Below are 22,583 nucleotides of genomic sequence, written 5' to 3'. Positions count from 1 at the left end.
GCAGGGGATTATGGGGCTCAGGGCAGGGGGGTGGGGTGCGGGGTGCAGGACGGGTTTGGGGTGCGGGCTCTGGGCCGAAACTGCTTACCTCGAGTGGCTCTGGGGTGGCAATGGCATGCAGCGGGGTTAAGGCTCCCTGCCTGCCCTGGCCCTGCCCCATTCCCAAAAGTGGCTAGCATGTATGGCAGTGGCTCCTGGGGATGGGGTGGGGTGGGGTGGGGCAGGCAGCTCTGCTGTGCGCTGCCCTTGCCTGCGGGTACCACCCCCAAAGCTCTCATTGGCCGCGGTTTCCCGTTCCCAGCCAATGGGAGCTGCGGGGGTCGGTGCCTGCAGGCGAGGGCAGCGCACGGAGCCCTCTGCCCCCCTCCCCCTCCCGGGGCCGCAGGGATGTGGTGCTGGCCGTTCTGGGACTGGGGCCAGGGCAGGCAGGGAGCCTGCTTTAACCCCGCTGCGCCATGGGGCTGGTAATCCCGCGGGCCAGATTGAAAGCCCTGACGGGCCTGATCCAGCCTGTGGGCCGTATTTTGCCCTCCCCTGTTCCAAAGCAATTACTACTAATTGTATGCAACCAGATACTAAGCAACTGTAGAAATACAACTGAATGGGGAAAAACAGCAAAACAGCACTGCTGTAAATCACCATGTAATCTATCAAATGCAATGTGTCACATGAATCAAAAGATAAAAGCTAAGATTATATGAAACATGCAGAGGGGAAGAAAAAACGGTTACCTATCTCTCGTAACTATTGTTCTCTGAGATGTGTTGCTCATGTCCATTCCATTCTAGGTGTGTGTACGCCCACGTGCACAATCGTTGGAGATTTTTGCCTTGACAGTATCCATAGGGTCAGCAGTGGCACCCTCTGGAGTGCTGTGCTCATGCATCGGTATATTAGGCACTGCCAGCCCTACACCCTCTAAGTTCCTTCTTGCCGTCAACTCCGACAGAGGGGTAGGAGGGCAGGTAATGGAATGGACATGAGCAACACATCTTGAAGAACAAGTTATGAAAGGTAGGTAACCATTTTTGTTTCTTCAAGTGCTTGCTCATATCGATTCCATTCTAGATGACTCACAAGTAGTATCCCCGGAGGTGGGCTTGGAGTTCATGATCATTTGGCTTGCAACATTGTTATACTGAAGCCAGCATCATCTCGGGCCTGCTGGGTAAATGCGTAATGAGATGAAAACATGTGGATGGAAGACTAGGTAGCAGCCCTGCAGATATCCTGGATTGCCACCTGCCTTGCCTTACGAAATGGCTTGGTCCTTTCGATGTAGAACGCTAGCACCCTCCTGATGTCCAGAGAGCACAATCTGTGCTCCTCCTACGACTTATGAGGTTTTGGAAAGAAGAAAGGAAAATATATGTCCTGGCCCATCTGAAACTGTGAAACCACTTTGGGCAGAAAAGTCGGGTGCAGACACAGCTGAACCTTGTCCTTGTAGAATACCGTATAGGGCAGCTCCGGGGTAAGAGTAATCTCAGAGACTCTGTGGGCAGATGTTATTGCAACCAGGAATGCAAGATAGGTCATGTGAGATATCATTGAAAAGGTTATGATTTACTGAATATTATTATCCTATTTGTATGCATGTATCATTTTGGTATCTGAAGTTAGGAATATTGTCTATGCATCTACTACAAATGTGGTTACACCTGGGGACCACCCACTAGGCAGAATGCCATCAGTCTAGATGGCTGGCTGGGAAGGGCCATTAGGAAGAACAATAGGTTTTAGAAGAAGCTAATTTCCCACCGGGAAGCCTTCCTGAGCCTGCTACAAACAGCCTCCGAGTCATGGCTGCTGTGACCCTACAGGGACATGTGACCAAGTCACCTGGTACTGGACTCCATCTTGAAATACCACTGTTTTTCCACTGACCGGACATGGGAACCAAGCTTGGAGACAAAGAGTTCCTGCCATATGCAAAAGCTATTTAAGGCAGGGGAGTGACATCATTGTGGTTCTTCACTGACTCCCCACCCAAAGAGATTCTTGGAAACACCTGGGGTACAATGACTGGACTAGTGGAGAAGGGTTGGACCCAGCCTAGAGGAATTTCTAGCCTGTGAAAGGAATACCCGGGGTTTTTAAGCTGCAAGCAAGTGCAGCTGGCCCCTCAAGAATCTTTGCAAACTGCCTAAATCAGCAATTAGGGTGAGAATTTGCTACTCATATCTAATCTCTTTGTATATTAAGCTTAGATTACCTAGCAAATAAACAAAAATGCAATCTGCTTTTGTCTGTTTGCTATGATTTATAATCACTTAAAATGTATCTTTTGTAGTTAATAAACTTGTTTTTGTTTTGTCTAAAACCAGTGTGTGGAAATCTTGGGGAAGAAAGCTGTGACATCTCTCTCTCCACATTGAGGGAGAGGGCAAACTTGATGAGCTTACGGTGTACGGTCCTCTGTGCAGCGCAAGACGGTATAATTTTGGGCTTGCCCTCTAGAGGGGGTGTGCACCTGTGAAGCTGGTAAGTGCCCTAGCTGTATAGCCTTCCCATGCAGAGGCTGGCCAGAAAGCCTGTCTGCATGTTACTATAGCTGGGTGTGTCCCTACCTATGTGCTGGTGAAAGTGTGAGACCAGGAGCGTGTCTGTAGCTTGCCACAGCATTACTGGGGGAGTGGGAGCCCAGGCTAGTGGGTCGGTGGGTTCAGTGGTCTCCAGTTCCAGGTCGCACCCCTCACGGGCAGTAAGAAGGAACTGAGACGGTGTAGGGCCAGGGGTGCCTAATATTCCGATGCATGAGCACAGCACTCCAGAGGGCACCACTAACGACCCTACAGATACTGCTATGGCAAAAATCTCAGATGACTGTGCACATGGGCGCGCACACCTAGAATGGAATCGACATGAGCAAGCACTCAAAGAAGAAAATAAAGATGTCACATGTGCTTCTTCACTCTCACCATACTCTGCAGGACCAGTGGGGATATGGTATGGACAGGGGCCAGGCCCAGATCTCTAATTGGGCTACTTTCATCAGCTTGGCAAGTCAGTCCCTATGTTTGGCCAGCTGACATTTTGAATGTGCTCCTCTGCTTGTCTCCACTGCCTGGCTGCCATTTAGCAGCCATCCTGGTTGTGATGATGTCTGTACCACAGGTCAATTAGAAGGCCTGTGGCACCAAATACAACCTGATTCCTCAGAAGAGACAGATCTCACTCCCCACCCTCAAGTCTTGGCTATGACTGAGCTGCCATCTGCCCTGACTAACACAAAGTTACTGCCTCCAGGTCCCATGTCCCTACTCCCTGCTGCTGCATAGCCACTACATGCTGGTTACTGATACCCCGTCACAGCTTACTGGGTCCCCCTACCCAACAAATCTCCAAGGGATTCAACTAGCTGCTGTTGGTCAGTACTGGTTGCTAAGTAAAACAAGTCCACCTGAATGCCTGCAAGAAGGCAGAAAGCAGATATAAAGAGCAGGAACAGCACCAATACCACCCTAGAAGCACAAGAGGAGCAATTGTATAGACAGCAACCTGAGCCCCACCCAGGGGAAGGTGAGCAAGCCAGGCCCAGTGAAGCATCATACCCCACACAAGGCAAATTGAGCCTAATGAAGTCTGGGGGCATCCAAGACCCACTGAGGAGAAGCCAAGTTCAGCGAAGCATCTGTGTCAAACGGTTGAAGCTTTTAATCCAGACTTTAGTCTAAGTGGGAAGTGGAGCCGGTTGCTTAGATTGATTGTTCACTAGCTTCTTCACCACTCCCTAGCTGTGGCCCCTTTTCATGAGAGAATCATGGGTCATACAGTTTTAACAGAGGGGTGGAGGTGGCTGTGTTGTGTTGGAACTATCCAGTATAGGCACTTTTCCCATTCGTGCATCCAACTATGGTATTTCCACAGCATTGCTCCACTACATCCTATTTACCAAGGAGCCCGGAAGATAAGGATCTTAGACTATGTCTTGTTGGTTAATGAATCAATTGTTTCACTGAATGAGTATTGCCTCTAATGGCATGGTAAGTATATTAATTTGTACATATATTTATGTGGTCATAAGCCTTATCAAACATCTTTAATTTTGTACAATATACAGTTTTTGAGAATACTATTATAGAAGCACACAACTAAGTCTCTTGGTCAGGCTTTCATTATATCCCACTTTGACTATTGCAATCTTTTCCTTCTTTAGCCTCCGTAAAACTCTCATTTCCCCTCTCTCGTCCAAACAAAACGCTGCAGTGAAAGTCATCTTCCTGCTAACCATTTTAATCAAGTATCAGAGGGGTAGCCGTGTTAGTCTGAATCTGTAAAAAGCAACAGAGGGTCCTGTGGCACCTTTGAGACTAACAGAAGTACTGGGAGCATAAGCTTTCGTGGGTAAGAACCTCACTTCTTCAGATGCAAGTAATGGAAATCTCCAGAGGCAGGTATATATCAGTGTGGAGATAACGAGGTTAGTTCAATCAGGGAGGGTGAGGTGCTCTGCTAGCAGTTGAGGTGTGAACACCAAGGGAGGAGAAACTGTTTCTGTAGTTGGATAGCCATTCACAGTCTTTGTTTAATCCTGATCTGATGGTGTCAAATTTGCAAATGAACTGGAGCTCAGCAGTTTCTCTTTGGAGTCTGGTCCTGAAGTTTTTTTGCTGTAAGATGGCAACCTTTACATCTGCTATTGTGTGGCCAGGGAGGTTGAAGTGTTCTCCTACAGGTTTTTGTATATCGCCATTCCTGATATCTGACTTGTGTCCATTTATCCTCTTGCGTAGTGACTGTCCAGTTTGGCCAATGTACATAGCAGAGGGGCATTGCTGGCATATGATGGCATATATAACATTGGTGGACGTGCAGGTGAATGAGCCGGTGATGTTGTAGCTGATCTGGTTAGGTCCAGTGATGGTGTTGCTGGTGTAGATATGGTACAGTTTCTCCTCCCTTGGTGTTCACACCTCAACTGCTAGCAGAGCACCTCACCCTCCCTGATTGAACTAACCTCGTTATCTCCACACTGATATATACCTGCCTCTGGAGATTTCCATTACTTGCATCTGAAGAAGTGAGGTTCTTACCCACGAAAGCTTATGCTCCCAGTACTTCTGTTAGTCTCAAAGGTGCCACAGGACCCTCTGTTTCATTTTAATCAAGTCTCTCTCTTTGAATCTCTCCACTAGTTCCCCATTTGATATTGCATCAATTGTAAGTGTCTTATCACCTTCAAAGTTCTACATAATTCTGCTGCTTCCTACTTACCTAAGCTTGCCTTACTTCACTCCCTACAGCTCCTGTGCTCTGTGAATGCTCCCACACAGAGCACCCATTGGTTAGATTCTCAAAAAAAATAAAAAAAAAAAAAAAAATAAAAAAAAAAAAACCCTCCTCCATGTCATCTTCTATACTGCTCTCTATATGTGGTCTGACCTTCCTGAGCTCATCTGTGAGGCTTCTACCATTTCCACATTTTAGTTCCTCTTGAAGACCTACCCCTGCAGTTCTACCTATGGCCAATATTATATTAATAACAAGAAAAAAGCATATGATGTTTCCCATTTCCTCTCTCCCGTTACCTTGTGCCTGACAGCCCATCCTTAAAACTACGAGTTCCTTGGTAGAAAGACTATTTTTGCTTCTCTGCCTGTAAACACTGAGCATATAGTGAGCACTACCATAGACAAATATCATGATTATAATAGAAGAGAGAAATACCTTAAGTAATCTAGCAACCTCAGGGTTAAAGATTGGAGTTTTAATATACTGAAGAAATAATGTGCATATTCTTTTTCTGAGTCCTTCTAGATTGCATTCTTTCACGCCTCGCATCATAAGATCAGCCTCTCTATCAATTAATTCCACTATTTCATGGGTGAGTTTACACTCGTGTTCCTACAGAAAAACAAAATAAAGTTACAACACAGATACTTGCTGATAAGCCATTAGATTTAGAACAAATTGATATTAAAACAAAACATGCAGTATATATTCTATATGTCATTTATATTCTAAATGTATGCATTAAAAAGAAGCTTAAACCCCTCTGTGTCTTGGGAAGCATGCCATATAGAATATCCAAAGAAAGGACAGTAGAATATAGCTATGTGTGTGTTATATATAACACCAACAATATCAGCATAATGTTTTGTGGTGAAATCCCTGCAGGTTTGACAGAGAATTATACAGTAGAAAAATATTCTCTTCTGATGCTACCGACCTTCCTCTACCACTATCTCAAAAACACAGAAAGGGAGATGGATGGTGACAGATGAATGATGCCACTTAAATTCAACCTTCTTTCCTCCAATAAAACTCCTGATTCTACAGCAATTCCAGTTTTCCCCAGAATGCAGGATTTGATCTGGATCATTATTATTGTGAAACCCACAAAAACCAAAAACTATAAGCTCCTTCTGCAGGTTCAGGCAACAGCAGTTGATTAACCAGCACTATTTCTAGAGCTGTTCTGACTTTGGACCCAATTTTGATTCCATCAGAGCCAAGGGAAAATCCTCACTTTGGCTTCATTAAGATCAGGCTCAGGCTCTTCTATTCTATTTAGGTACAAGTACCATCACCAAGGTTGCTGAGTGCCTTCATGATGTTCAAACAAGGAAATAAAAAAAAATCGTGTTAATTTTTTCTCTCCACTAAAAAGGGGAGAGGAAATCAATGTTTGTGAGACAGAAAAATTGCAATCCAAACCAAGAGACATTTCATAGCCAAGCTTCTGAAAAGGTATTTCAAATACTGCAGCATAAAAAATAAATGAATAAATGACATTAAAAGTATCTCTTCTGATTTTATCCAATAACTGTAATTATTAAACTTCATACTAAAACTGTATTAAAATGTAACACAAATTTAACATCACAGTGGAGGGTTATAACTTTAAAATTACCTTAAGAAATCAATACTTATCATACAAAGTGATAGTGAAACATGAATTTATATTAAATTGACCTTTCGTAATTTAACAAATAGCACTGGTTAGCACACTAGGCTTTCATTCATGCCACCACATCCTCACAACTGTTTGTCAAGAGAATCTTTGCTGATGTGTCAGCACCAATTAAATGACTATGGCTCTAGGTATGGAACATATAACCAAAAGCTAAACTTAAGGGGAAGACCAAAACGTACCTTCACTGTATGTTTGAGTGTTAACAGCACATCCAGCCTCTCATCTTTTGGGAGGTCTTTCATACTAATGCTGCGGTAGATCTCAAGCAGTTCTCTGGCACGTAGTGTAAACTGTGTATCCATTTCAGTTATTTTTCCATCATATGCTTTCCATTTCTTTGGCTCTGCACACTTCAGAAACAATTTGTATCAATCAGTTATTTTAATTTGATCAACAGCCAAAAAAGTACATTGTGTTACAAAAAGTCTTACCTTAATAAACAAGGACTCAGCTTTAACAGTTATCTAATACAGAAGGCTCTTTCTACCATCATTATTTCCACAATATATATTGTACCCTAGAGTAAAGTTTCAATATTATATGACTTGTAAAAAAAAAAAAAAGCAGGCCATAATAATTCAGACTTACAACATACTAAAAATAAAGGACATTCTCCCACAGAGAAATGCTCTGTTAGTTTAAAATAAACTTACTGAAAGTGGTACTGGAATACACGCTCAAGATCTGATCCTGCAGTCATTAATCAGGCAAAACTGCCACTAAAGTTAATGGGAGAACTGCCTGTAAGGACTGCAGGCTTAAGCCCTTAAAACCTATTGTGCTGTGGAATATTTTCTGGGAGATGTTATTTAAGATGAAATATCACTGGGTTGTAATAATGGCCAGTTTACATATATATTGGGTCCAAGCAATCATAGAATCATAGAATATCAGGGTTGGAAGGGACCTCAGGAGGTCATCTAGTCCAACCCCCTGCTCAAAGCAGGACCAATTCCCAACTAAATCATCCCAGCCAGGGCTTTGTCAAGCCGGGCCTTAAAAACCTCCAAGGAAGGAGATTCCACCACCTCCCTAGGTAACCCATTCCAGTGCTTCACCACCCTCCTAGTGAAAAAGGTTTTCCTAATATCCAACCTAAACCTCCCCCACTGCAACTTGAGACCATTACTCCTTGTTCTGTCATCTGCTACCACTGAGAACAGTCTAGATCCATCCTCTTTGGAACCCCCTTTCAGGTAGTTGAAAGCAGCTATCAAATCCCCCCATATTCTTCTCTTCTGCAGACTAAACAATCCTAGTTCCCTCAGCCTCTCCTCATAAGTCATGTGCTCCAGACCCCTAATCATTTTTGTTGCCCTCCGTTGGACTCTTTTCAATTTTTCCACATCCTTCTTGTAGTGTGGGGCCCAAAACTGAACACAATACTCCAGATGAGGCCTCTCCAATGCCGAATAGAAAAATACGTCCCTCGATCTGCTTGCAACGTCCCTACTTAAATACAGCCCAAAATGCCATTAGCCTTCTTGGCAACAAGGGCACACTGTTGACTCATATCCAGTTTCTCGTCCACTGTAACCCTTAGGTCCTTTTCTGCAGAACTGCTGCCTAGCCACTCGGTCCCTAGTCTGTAGCAGTGCATGGGATTCGTCTGTCCTAAGTGAAGGACTCTGCACTTGTCCTTGTTGAACCTCATCAGATTTCTTTTGGTCCAATCCTCTAATTTGTCTAGGTCCCTCTGTATCCTATCCCTACCCTTCAGCGTATCTACCACTCCTCCAGTTTAGTGTCATCTGCAAACTTGCTGAGGGTGCAGTCCACGCCATCCTCCAGATCATTAATAAAGATATTGAACAAAACCAGTCCCAGGACCAACCTTTGGGGCACTCCACTTGATACTGGCTGCCTACTAGACATGGAGTCATTGATCATTGCCTGTTGAGCCCGACGATCTAACCAGCTTTCTATCAACCTTATAGTCCATTCATCCAGCCCATACTTCTTTAACTTGCCATCAAGAATACTGTGGAAGACTGTATCAAAATACTCTTAACATCTCTTGCTAGCTGCAACTCCAAGTGTGATTTAGTCTTCCTGATTTCACTCCTGCATTCCTGAGCAATATTTTTATACTCCTCCCTGGTCATTTGTCCCCAATCTTCCACTTCTTGTAAGCTTCTTTTTTGTGTTTAAGATCAACAAGGATTTCACTGTTAAGCCAAGCTGGTCGCCTGCCATACTTACTATTCTTTCTACACATCGGGATGGTTTGTTCCTGCAACCTGAATAAGAATTCTTTAAAATACAGCCAGCTCTCCTGGATTCCTTTCCCCGTCATGTTATTCTCCCAGGGGATCCTGTCCATCAGTTCCCTGAGGGAGTCAAACTCTGCTTTTCTGAACTCCAGTCTCCTTTCTTCCTTGTGTCAGGATCCTGAACTCATGGTCACTGCCTCCCAGGTTCCCATCCACTTTTGCTTCCCCTACTAATTCTTTCCTGTTTGTGAGCAGCAGGCCAAGAAGAGCTCTGCCCCTAGTTGGTTCCTCCAGCACTTGCACCAGGAAATTGTTCCATACACTTTCCAAAAACTTCCTGGATTGTCTGTACACCGCTGTATTGCTCTCCCAGCAGATATCGGGGTGATTGAAGTCCCCCATAAGAACCAGAGCCTGTGATCTAGTAACTTCTGTTAGTTCCCGGAAGAAAGCCTCGTCCACCCCATCCCCCTGGTCTGGTAGTCTATAGCAGACTCCCACCACGACATCACCCTTGTTGCTCATACTTCTAAACTTAATCCAGAGACTCTCAGGTTTTTCTGCAGTTTCAAACTGGAGCTCTGAGCAGTCATACTGCTCTCTTACATGCAGTCAATCAGTCAAGCATTTATAATTCTGATAACAGTAATTCTTGGCATTTTTTGTCTTTCCATTCATAAACTTGGGGAAGATCAAGCCCTATAATAGGGGTTGCTATTGCTGGACCTCAAGCTCTCTGTCTCCTAGATCCAAGTGTGTTAGTGCCACTTTCACATTTCAAGAGAATAAGAGTATGGGTATGTCTACACAGCAATGTAAGCCTAGGGTTAGTGGGACTTGAGTCAGCTGACCTGTGTCAAGGAACCTTGGGCTTGAGCACCTACATTGCATTTTAACAGTAGGTTAAGAATTTTCTGACCCATGCTGAAACCTAAGGCTCTGGCATCCACACTGCAATGCACAGACCTGAGTCAAAGTAACTGTATCCCACACTGCCTGGTGCCCTTGCACCTACCAATGTCACTGCTCTAGCCCTAGGAAGGTGGTGCACTGGGGAAAAACTCCGCTGCCCACTGCCTGCCGAGCAATCCTTGTGTTCTGTCTCTGCCAGCTACCAGAGCCAGCCATGTGGAGGAGGTGCCTATTGATGAACTGCTCTTGCTTGTGGCTTTTACTTCTGTGTCAGGAAACTGGCAAAGCATCTGCAAGGTGCTGGTGGACATTTCAGTGGCATTTTCTGTCTCACCAAAGGTACCTGATGGATAAATTCATGACATTTGTGAGGTACTCTGATAGTATGGCAATAGGGGCCATATAACAAATGTGATTAGTGCATATTAGGAAATAAAAGCCTGCAAAGCTTTATTTTAAGAAACAGTTTAATTTTCAAGTTATGTAAGCACAAAAAAGCAGAAATAATTGAAAATAGAACTTTATAATTGCAAATTTGACCGATTCTTAACTATATCATCACTAGGTATGGAACTATAATTAAATGAGGTATTGTGTGGGGCTATAATTAAATGAAGTACTGCTAACTGGAACTCATGGTCTGGAGCCAAAATTGATTAAGAAATCTGAAAGGAAACAAGACAGGCTCTATAATGAAATCCTAAATCTTTGAATTAGAGCTGGTAAACTCCTGCAAAACTGGAAACAAGCAATTTTTACTCTACCATGACAGAAGGTTTATTACTTTGTTTTCTCATGCATGCATGGTACGATAAATCCTTTAAAAACATTAGCCTGTATCATTAGAGTCCAATGCCAAAAAAAGCAGTCAGTTCTCTAATATTACACCAAGGCAGTTGGTATATGCATTCAATTTTTGGCCACCACCACCCCGCCCCCCCAATTACAAACTTGACCTTTGGCTCTCCTAGTTTGAGACTTGTTGTGTCAGGAAGAATTAAAGTGCAAGGTTCACTTTAAGAAATGCTGATTACAGCTAGTTGAAACAAATTTACAAAATACTTAAGAGATCTAGCAGTTTTATACAGTGCAAAAGGTCTCTAAAATCGGGTCACCAAATCTACAACAGCAGGATTAGAAACTATGAAAATCTTGGTATAATCTGTCATTTTGGAATTTCTAATGATATTGTAAAATGGTACTATAAAAATGAAATGATGCACCTCAATGTAACATGCAGCTCCTCACTGAAGAAATATTAATGTCATCAGTATGAAAAGCAAGATTGCCAGTGCTTGAGAATGAATCTCAAGCTCTCTGATTTCAGGCTTATTTTCATGTACTCAAGATTGATGCAGAAATTTCAAACTTCCTGATTTCTTTCCAACTCTCTCCTGCCTTTTAGTTTGCTGGCAGCAATGTGGAATTTGCAATAATCCTGTTATCTGAATTGCTTCAGAGAGCAGGACTACTGTAATTGCACTCTGCTATCAGCACATAAAAGCAAAGCAGAGCATCAGAGGAGAGTAATACAAGAACACAGGCATGAAAAGAGAGAAAAAAAGAAAAGGGGGACAACATAGAATAGGCGCAGAAAAGGTAGTTGAGAAACAGTACAAAGCCTGAAAACTATGAACACCATGAGTAACAGTAAATAACAATACAATAGTCATATAGCTCCTCCCTGAAGCACTCTCATGGGTACATTATGTTTTTTATTGCTGTAAGGTATTACCTTTTTAAAACACATACACATACAACAAATGAGGAAGTCCAATTTAAAAAGAGAAAGAACGGATTTGGAAGGGAAGGTAATAAATAGAGGGCCAAGAGAGGTCATTCTAAAAATACATTAGTCTCTAAGATGCCACAAGGACTCCTCATTGTTTCTATTAAAAGCACTGTAACAATTAAAATTTAGAAGCAGGAAGGGATGAAATGAGAAATATTTCCCAGGGGAACAAGTTTCACACCCAAGACTATTGCAGCAAAAGTGCAGTCACCTGTAGACTTCAAATATGATGGTGTGATCTTTAAATGGCAAATGGGGTGTGACTGCAGTTACATGTCAGTACAAGGTTCAAGTACCAGGCCTATAATGCAGTCAGGCCTAGTCCGTGAGAGGCAGACAAATGTAAAAAAACCCACATAGCAGTATCATATGAACACTGTAGTTAACAGTGCTACTGAATTGGGAATAAGCAAAAATGATGGAGAAGCCCAAGTGACAGCCCTACAAAGAAGGAATTAAAATAATCAAGCCCAATGTTCGCAAGGGCATTTATTACTGTTGTTAGGTTATCATAAAGACAATGTGGGTGAAGTAATAACTTTTATTGGACCAACTTCTGTTGGTGAGAGGGACAAGCTTTCGTGCTTACACAGAGCTCTTCACCAGGACACTTTGGTTATCGTGACATAAATATGTAACCTGCACAAATTCTGAAATTAAAGAAAGAAGCATTTCTGTACCATATCAAACACATGGCTTTCCACAGAAAAAGCACAATCAACAGTGATGCCAACATTCTAAACCTCAGTCACTTCCTCTCAAGGAATTCCCTCAACAAGTGAGGACACAAAAGAACAAGCGTTTCTACAAAACAGCAAGACTGGTATTCCCAGTCTAAGGAGGAGAAGCATCCAGCTGGTAATATCAATCATTTTCCCAGAGCAGAAACTAAAGCTGCAGGGTCCCTGGGTCAAGAGGCATCCAGTTTTGTATGATTAGCAAAACAAGGATATTCTAAGCCCTTGTCCAGGGATCATCTCATCAACAACACGACTACCTGGAGTAAAACTATTTTTCAATATGGCCATTCTGTGGGCACTCTCCTCAACCCGCTAAAGAAACGTCTACACTACACACTCAGCCCAGGTCTGTGGTACTTGGGCTTGGGGACTCGGTGTTTCCAAGCCCATGTTTGAGCGTCCACACTACATTGCAAACCTGGGTTTACAATTGCTGGACCGGGGGGTTTCACAGTTGTGCTAATGTGTCCATATTGCACTACACAAACCTTTGGGTCTGTGGCTTGACCTGTGTCCACACTGCAAAATGACAGGGCTTGGATGCGAGTCATAGCAGGAGTGGGGCTCTGATCCACCTCCCTAGCAGGGTCCTAGGAGCTGGAGCCTGAATGCTTGCTGGCACGAGTCAGACCGATTTGTGTGTGGATGGAAGAGGGGTTGGGGCTCAAACCTGAATCAAAGCCTATGCTTAGTGTACAGCATACACACCTTAAATAAACTCAAGGAATTATTCTTCCAGGAAATCCTGTGCTTTGACTGATCTGAACAATATCTGTGAGGACACCAATATCAGTGTTGACACAAAATCAGAGAACTCAGTCATGAAATTCCCTATTAAATATGATGTGGCCCACACACCAGCAGAACCATAAACTTTTATCTTGCATCATGGCCATAGGAGAAGATAAGAGATGGCCAGATGTTCAAATAACCTACTGCAGATACCGGTTTATCTCATGCATTTCTACAGTTACACTGCACCTCCCTTTCATTCACCATGAGGTAGGTGAAGCATTCAATATCTACCTGGAACCAGCCATGCCAAACTGGACCTCTGCATCATCAGCCAACCAGATTTCAGTGATCCACACCAATGTCTGGATAACATTCCACACAACGATCAAGAAGTAAAGTGAAGTTATTCAAAACAGACCTAACATTATCCATTCAAAAACTCATGCAGGAAGAGCCTATGCTACCTGTTTCACTCTAGCCACATGAACTCTTCACAATGTGAGTCAAAGTTATTTGCTAAAGAAACCTAAAACCAGGAAACTTTTGCCATTCTTGAGAATCACCTGCCAACTCCCTGACCCACATCATTTTCCCCACAAGGAAACCTTTCATCTACCCTAACACTAAAAACACAAAAGGCAGGAATTCTGACTCTCATTACGTCAGTGTCTGATAGAAGGGAAATAACGATGAAGAAAACTCATACTCCTAAACATTCCAAACAAAAGAAAAACCACAAAGAATAAAACAATAGTGGGGGAAAACTCACTAATTCTTCACTTAAAACATCAAAAACCGAAGACGACTTTGCCACAGACTCACAATATAGAAATTAAAACAAAAAGTTATTCATAAACTCAATCACACATAAAGATGCTCCAGAAACATAACCATTTGGGGGGAAGAGGGAGAAAGGAACAAAAGATAATGGGAAATAAAATGCATTTGCTGATCTCAGCTCCCCACTCCCTGCCACAAATCAGGGTACTCTGAAGGAATAGCCTTTTTCTTTGCTCTCCTGAGTTAACTAAGGAGCTCCTCGGCATACAAGTAGAAACTAAAATACACGAGATGATATTTGGGAACAATCTCCTTACACTTAAAAAAAGAGGGGTCTGCAAGGGGGGGAGAATATAATGGGTTTAGACTGAAAGCCTACATTCCAAAGTGGCTGTAAACTCTGCTGGGGACGAAGCAGTGTAATATTTCATTAGAGAGCCACTGTCTGAGCACTAAATAGACTTAACATTAAAAAGCAGAAGTAATATAGATCACTCATTTTTTAGCGGTATTAATGCTCAGAGAGGAGACTGAAAAGGTTAAAACTCATGCTTTTGATACCAATTCCATGACTTTACTTAGCAAGTATCCTGATTTTTGCATCTTGAAAAAGAGCAATATTGAGTGAGCCTACAGCATACACCAATTTTGAAGAGTTTTATAGACTCACCTACTAATTCCCATCAACATTTCAAATTAGCTGTTCATAATGAGAAAGGTCAAATATATTATCTAATCAGTATCAGCTGAGCAGTTCTCTTGCGTCAGTTCATAAATGTTAACTTGAGAACTCAACAGAATTCTACGTTCAGCAAAAAAAAAGAGAGACATTGAATAGCATGAAGTATTTGCTTCATACATTATTGCTATGCTTTGTTTTCAGTTAAAGATATTAAACTGCAACCAAAATTCAAACATTTGAAAGTTATATTGAAATACTTCTGTTTTGTAGGAGGCTAGTAACATCTGAAAGTGGATAAATTAACTCTACATATTACTATTTCTTTTGAGTTCGGCCCCTTGCTGTCCACTTCTGGGGGCCGCCTGAGGTAAGTGCCACCCAGTTGGAGTCTGCACCCTGAACCCTTTCCTGCAGCCCAACCCCCTGTCCCAGCCCTGAGCCCCCTCCTGCACCCAAACTCCCTCCCAGAGCCCGCACCCCCTCTTGCACCCCAACCCCCTGCCCTAGCCCTGAACCCCCTCCCACATCCAAACTCCCTCCCAGAGCCTGCACCTCCTCTTGCACCCTATCCCCTTGGCCCCAGCCTGGAGCCCCCTCCTGCACCCCAAATCCCTCATCCCCGGCCCCAATACAGAGTCTGCACCCCCAGCTGGAGTCCTCACTCCCTCCCATATCCCAACCCCTTACCCCAGCCTGGTGAAAGTGAGTGAGGGTGGGGGAGAGTGAGTGATGGGGGGAGGGTGGGAGAATGGAATGAGCGGGGGCCGGGGCCTTGGAGAAGGGGCGGGACAGGGACAGAGCCTCAGGGAATGGGCAGGGTAGGGGGTGGAGCAAGCGTATTTGGTTTTGTTCAATTAGAAAGTTGGCAACCCTATTTCTACTTAAGGGGAAGATTAGGTCTTCACCACCTCTGAAGTCTTACACTGGATAAAAACGGATGACGACAAACTCTGGCCCAGATTTTCACCTAATGTAAATCAGCATATGTCTGCTGAAGTCAAAGTATGCAGAGTTACTCTATCTGAGAATCTGGCTTTCTGATTCCTAGGACCACATTATCAACACATGGATCATGGAAGCACAGGCACAAAAATGCAAGCGGTTACATGAGTAAACCAGCAACTAGACTCACATGCAGATAATTAAGAGCCTGACTTCCCTTTTGCCCACACAGCTGTCTGTGCAACCAAAGTACATAAGCAGCCATTTTAGGCGCCGACTTCCCCTCTGTCCTACCCCACCCCCACCTTTTCTCACCCCAACCCCACTCCCTTTCCCCCCCCATTCCACCCTCTTTCCCCAAGTCCCCGCCCCTGCCCTGCCTCTTCTCTACCTCCTCCCCTGAGTGTGCCGCTTCCCTGCTCCTCCCCCTCTCTCCTGGAAAGTCTTAAGCGCCGCCAAACAGCTGTTAGGCGGTGGGGGAGCAGGAAGCACTGGGAAGGAGGGGGAGGAGCAGGGATGCAGCATGCTGGGGAGGGGAGAAGGAGGCAAGGAGGGGGAACTTGGCTGCCGGTGGGTGCAGAGCACCCGCTGATTTTTCCCCATGGGTGCTCCAGCCCCGGAGCATCCATGGAGTCGGCACACAATATGGCAGTCATGCAATTATGCATACATTTCTTCATATGTAAGAAGACTTCTATCTTTGGAAAATTTGGTTCTCAAAATCTAGAGTTGGTCATAGAAAATGGCACTAAGGCCCTGTCTTTTACTGAACTCTTCAAATCTTGATTTAAATCAAGCTACAGAGAATCTACCATCTACTTTAGTTCAAACCAGCAAGTGAATTATGCCCCAGGCTGCAAATGAAAACAAAAAAACCCAGGGTCTCTGCCAATCTTATCTGGGCGGGGGAAATTCGTTCCTGACTCCAAATATTGAGATCAGTTAGACCCTGAACATTTTGAGACCCACCAGCCAGATGCCTGGGAAAGAATTCTCTGTAGTAACTAAGACCCTTCCCCATCTAATGTCCCATCTACCATTTAATGAAATCTTTAGATTTACTGCACTTGGACTCACTGTCAGCTTGGTCTTAAAAAATAATGTAAGAATTCCTCTAGTTAAGTAAAAGTACAAGTACATTATTTCTGATAATGCAAGCAACAAAACCAAGGAGAATTTTATAATGCAGACCAATGCTGATCACAAATCTGTATGTCTCCCAGGAAATTCTTTACTTTTATCTTTTCAATAAGCTTTACATATAACAAAATGCCAAATAATCTGTCTGATAGTGTTAGATTCCACAAAATTCCATATTATGTAAATTTACATAAAGTATCAATAGTAGCCACATAAAACAATTGTAAGATAAAATTTACCCCAAAGCTTTAGCAGCAAATGTTGTATAAAAAAATTAAGATTAACAACATCTCTCTCTCTCTCTCCTTGATTTCTTCGTTGTACTTTCCCCGTTTTTATATCCTTGTATCAGTGTTCCCTGTAAGTAGGTTTCCAACAAACTAATTTTTTTGTAATGTTTAATCATTTTTTAGGTTTTCCATTTATTTTCTTTCACCTGTTCTCTCTGATTCTCTCTTCTGATTCTGTCTCACTTTTCATATTATTTTTCTCTTTCCTGTCTACATCTTCTATCAGTATGGTTTATTATACATTTTAGATATCTTTTTGTTCCTTCCTCTCATCTCTTCATTTGTTGAAATTCTACTAAAAATCCTCCTCTCCCTTTTCACATTTTCTCTCCTTACCACATCCACTTCTTAGGTAACCTCTGCTAAGTTTCAAAAGGTCTTCACTTGGCCCAAACATTCTCTCCTGTTCCCATAATAGGGCTGAGGTCATCCCAAAGAATCTCTTCTCCACTTGCCCCAAATTGGATCAGAAAAACACTGAAGAGTGTCTGCCAACTTCATGCAGTATTATGGTTGTCACACTACTACCTTAGTACTTCTCCGTCCTTCACAGCTGTTTAAGCTTTTCTGATCCATTTGTAGAAAGGAACAGAATATTACTACATCTCTTAGTAATGAAGATTTCTAAGAGCGTCATGCTGAGCCTTAACATTAACATATCTTTATGTCATCTCTATTAGGTAAGTATCATCCCCATTTTACAAATGAGAAAACTGAGAGACAGAATGGTTAAGTTACCTTCCTAAAGTCAGACTGTAATAAAATCCAGGGATGAAATCCTGCCCCCACTGAAGTCAGTGAGAGTTTTGACACTGAGTTCAATGAGGCCAAGATGTCACCCAAGCTCTCCTGACTTTCTGTGCTGTGCATTGAACCACAAGTAAATCCTTCCTTCCAACTAAGAGGCAGGAATGTCTGGCAGCTGCAGCCTGTGCTGCACTGGGAATCACTACTATGTCTGGTTCCTGCAGAATAAAATGTTGAGAGCAAAGAGCAGCTAACAAGTCATTCTTCTCCTGAGCCAAAACTCCTAGGTAATCTGTGGTTATAAAGAGTTATTAAGTATCAGAGGGGTAGCCGTGTTAGTCTGAATCTGTAAAAAGCAACAGAGGGTCCTGTGGCACCTTTGAGACTAACAGAAGTACTGGGAGCATAAGCTTTCGTGGGTGAATGCCCACTTCATCAGACGCAAGTAATGGAAATTTCCAGAGGCAGGTATAAATCAGTATGGAGATAACCAGGTTAGTTCATTCAGGGAGGGTGAGGTGCTCTGCTAGCAGTTGAGGTGTGAACACCAAGGGAGGAGAAACTGCTTCTGTAGTTGGATAGCCATTCACAGTCTTTGTTTAATCCTGATCTGATGGTGTCAAATTTGCAAATGAACTGAAGCTCAGCAGTTTCTCTTTGGAGTCTGGTCCTGAAGTTTTTTTGCTGTAAGATGGCTACCTTTACATCTGCTATTGTGTGGCCAGGGAGGTTGAAGTGTTCTCCTACAGGTTTTTGTATATTGCCATTCCTGATATCTGACTTGTGTCCATTTATCCTCTTGCGTAGTGACTGTCCAGTTTGGCCAATGTACATAGCAGAGGGGCATTGCTGGCACATGATGGCATATATAACATTGGTGAACGTGCAGGTGAATGAGCCGGTGATGTTGTAGCTGATCTGGTTAGGTCCTGTGATGGTGTTGCTGGTTTAGATATGTGGGCAGAGTTGGCATCGAGGTTTGTTGCATGGGTTGGTTCCTGAGTTAGAGTTGTTACGGTGCGGTGCGTGGTTGCTGGTGAGAATATGCTTAAGGTTGGCGGGTTGTCTGTGGGCGAGGACTGGCCTGCCTCCCAAGGTCTGTGAAAGTGAAGGATCATTGTCCAGGATGGGTTGTAGATCACTGATGATGCGTTGGAGAGGTTTAAGCTGAGGACTGTAGGTGATGGCCAGTGGAGTTCTGTTGGTTTCTTTTTTGGGCCTGTCTTGTAGGAGGAGGCTTCTGGGTACACATCTGGCTCTGTAGATTTGTTTCTTTATTTTTACTACAAGAAGTCTTACAGATACTGTGAACAGCTCAGAACCAAGTATCTTATATGAAGGACATTTGTTTTTTATTTAGTTAACCAGCATGATGGGAACTTAAGTGAAGAGAAAAAGGAGACATCACTATATAATAAATTTGCTGATTGTTAAATGCATCCAATAGTCATTTTTGAAAAAAAAAAAAGTGTATAGGTCACTTTGGAGTTTCAAATTCCACTATCAACCTTGTTTTTGAGGAATTTATAATTTTGTCATTTTAATTTGCTTGATGCTGAAATTTGCCATTCAGTGCCCCACTCCAAATACATTTTATTTGCTCCCCCCCACCCCCCCGCCAAACATTTCATTTAAATTGGTTTGGCCAGTTCTTTGTAGGGTTGTCAACTTTCTATTTTCTGAAAACAGGGCACTACAGCAGGAGTGCCAGAACCTGCCCCACCTCTTCCCCCCGAGGCCCTGCCACCTGCTTCACCTCTTCTCTTGAGGCCCTGCCCCTTCTCCACCTCTTCCTCCAGCCCCCACCCCCTGCTTGCTCCTCTCCCCCGCCCACACTTCCTCATCACTCGATCCTCTCCACCTCCCTCCCTCATCTGGGCTCCCTCTGCTCTGGGGCTGGGATGGGAGCTGCAGCTCCTGACCTGGAGCCTGCCTGCCCATGAGAGACAGGTACGAGGTGGCCCTCTCTGAGCAGGGGCTGGCACAGGTTGATGATCCTGTGCCTACCCCCCACACACCTCCTGCACGCACACCTGTAGTAACTGGACTTTTGGTGTCCCTACACCTGACTGGACACTGTACAGGTCCCTTTTTGACTGGACTTTTTGGTCGAAAACCGGACACCTGGCAACCTTTGTTCTTTGTCTTATGCTTACACACAAACACACACACACACCCCTACCCAGCAAACAAAATGAAATTTTAGAGGCACCTAAGGCACGTTTTGACAAAATGCAGTAACTGATTTTTCAAGATACACAGTAGCTCATACAGTATATCAGAAGGCAGGATCAAGCGCTTATTCATTAGTTTTGATTAGTGACACTGGGTATTTTGGAGAGAGAAATTAATTGGCAGAGTTATTTAAAGTTTCAAAAAAAGATAATGCATTTAAAGTAACTACTTTTCATGTATGGGTTCCTACATGATAATAACTTATACTGTACTGTGCAAAAACTAAAATAGCACACATTATCCTGACACCCTGTGTCAGCTCTAAAATTATATGCATTCTGTTAGGGCCTGACTTAGTATCACTGATGTCTAAGAGCAGAATTAGGTCCTTTATGCAGAATATTCTTATAAGGCAAAATTCATCAACTCAGAGTTAATGTCATTATTATAATATACTTATATCTTGCTGTGCCTAGAGTGAAGCACAGATGGTAGGTTACATGATGCATTGTTCTCATATCTCTTCAAATAACTAGATAAGCTATGAAGTAAGTGGCAGCTTGAACTCTGTGCTTGGAGAAAATGAAGTGTTCATTAAATTGTACCAACATGAATAAAGACTTAAAAACTGTAACTAATGAGGCAATTCTATTCTCTGACAAACATGCGAATGTCTGCACTATGCATAACTGGTCAAGCTAGTTACAGTGGTTTACTTTTGTCTGCTAGTTTGTAAATGATATTAGGTTTTTGAACTTTGGGTACATTCATGTTCAGACTGCAATTACTTCACTGACCTTATCCAAAAAGAACAGTATTGCTTTTTGCTGGTTCTCTTCATCTGCATTTAGTTTGTGTCTCCCAATGGAAGCAATCAGCTGTGTCTCTTGTTCTAGAAGTGCACAGAGGGCTGCCTTTCTTTCTGCTCCAGTGAGAGTGTTGTTAATGCGCTCAATCTCCTCCTGCCTCCATACTATAGTAATTAAAAAAATATGGATTTTAAAACTTCTAAAAGTGTACCAGCTGGACATTTTTGCTTTCACATTCTGTTAATATGTATTTATTTTTCAATGTTTAATGCCAAACTTTCAGTTTCCTAACAAATGACTTGTACATTTTAAAGTTAGTTATGCACATTTTTCATGCAAATTAAACAGCACAGAGATGGATCAAATTATGATATAGATATGCTATGTACATTCATCTCTCCAGAACTGCCACCTTGTGCTCCACAATCTAAAATTTTATTAAGAAAAGATCCCTAGGCCTTACAGTTGTGAAGAAAATCTTCAAAACATGAATCAAGTGTAACTGAAAAAAACAAATTCTCCCTGAGTTTGCAGAAAGCCTGAAACAATAGTTCTGAAAAGTGTGAACAATTCCAGTTAATTTCAATGAGGTATTAAGGCAGATGTCCAATGACAGTTTAAAAACCAATATTAACTGTCTCATTGCTGATCAAAGCATATAAGAAATCAAAAAACTTATATTATGAACATCTGCCCAAGTTACTAGAAGTGATATCTCATTTTGGCACCATTAGTGTTGATGCTTAGAGTCCTACCATTTCTGTCCAATTAAGACGTCAAGCCCAAGGAACCTAGGGACATCAAATACCCACTGAGGTGGAGTCAAGCCCAGACAGTCCAGCAGAGTCCATGCATTTATTTGAATCCTTTTCAGAGGAAGCCAAGCCCAAGGAGTCCACCAATGGGGAGCTCAGCTGAGGACTCATGATCCTGTTTTGAACATTTACAGAATATACTGTAAAGTGGGAAGAGTTCCATTTGTGGGCAAACCTAGGTAAAATACCAATATTTCCTCCTCCTTCCTCCCTCCCCCCAATAGTTTGATCCCTGAACATAGATATTGTGCACCAAAATCATGAGATAAAAGCAATGATAGCATGTAAATCATATCACACAACTGAGAATCTGGCCTTCTGACTCCTAGAACCACATTATCAAAAAAACAAACAGTGGAAACTCAGGCAGCAAAACGTTAGAGCAACTGCAGCACTTGAATATACAAGCGAGGCAACTGTACTAACTTGTTTAAACTACTATTACATTCTCTCTCTCTCTCTCTCTCTCTCTATATATATATATATATATATAGAGAGAGAGAGAGAGAGAGAGAGATCATAGAAATATTGGGCTGGATGGGACCTTGAGAGGGCATATAGTCCAGCTCTTTGCACTGAGGCAGGACCAAGTAAGGTTAGATCAACCCTGACAGCTGTTTGTCCAACCTGTTCTTAAAAACCTCTAATGATGGGGATTCCTCCATCTCCCTTGGAAGCCTATTCCAGTGCTTAATTATCCTTATAATTATAAAGTGTTTTCCAATATCTAACCTAAATCTTCCCTGATGCAGATTAAGCCCATTACTTCTTGTCCTACGCCCAGTGGACATGGAAAACAATTGATCCTTGATCTCTTTATAACAGCCTTTAACATATATGAAGACTGTTATCAAATTCCCCCTCAAGTCTTCTTCTCTCAAGATTAAAGATG

General features: G+C 42.8%; 1 protein-coding gene across 7 annotated transcripts in view; it reads right to left on the bottom strand.

Annotated features, from left to right (window-relative positions):
- Positions 1-22,583, bottom strand: part of IQUB (IQ motif and ubiquitin domain containing) — a 49,722-nt gene that overhangs the window by 10,482 nt on the left and 16,657 nt on the right. For all 7 annotated transcript variants that reach the window (XM_065555711.1, XM_042843999.2, XM_042843993.2 and 4 more), the window contains 3 exons: positions 20,865-21,040; positions 7,099-7,269; positions 5,671-5,847 (listed from right to left, as the gene is read on the bottom strand). In XM_065555711.1, the coding sequence (XP_065411783.1) occupies positions 5,671-5,847; positions 7,099-7,269; positions 20,865-21,040 (524 nt within the window). The remainder of the gene's footprint in view (positions 1-5,670; positions 5,848-7,098; positions 7,270-20,864; positions 21,041-22,583) is intronic.

Source organism: Chrysemys picta, chromosome 1 (assembly GCF_011386835.1).
Source record: "Chrysemys picta bellii isolate R12L10 chromosome 1, ASM1138683v2, whole genome shotgun sequence".
NCBI lineage: Eukaryota > Metazoa > Chordata > Testudines > Emydidae > Chrysemys > Chrysemys picta.
This window is presented reverse-complemented; position numbering and strand designations above follow the sequence as displayed.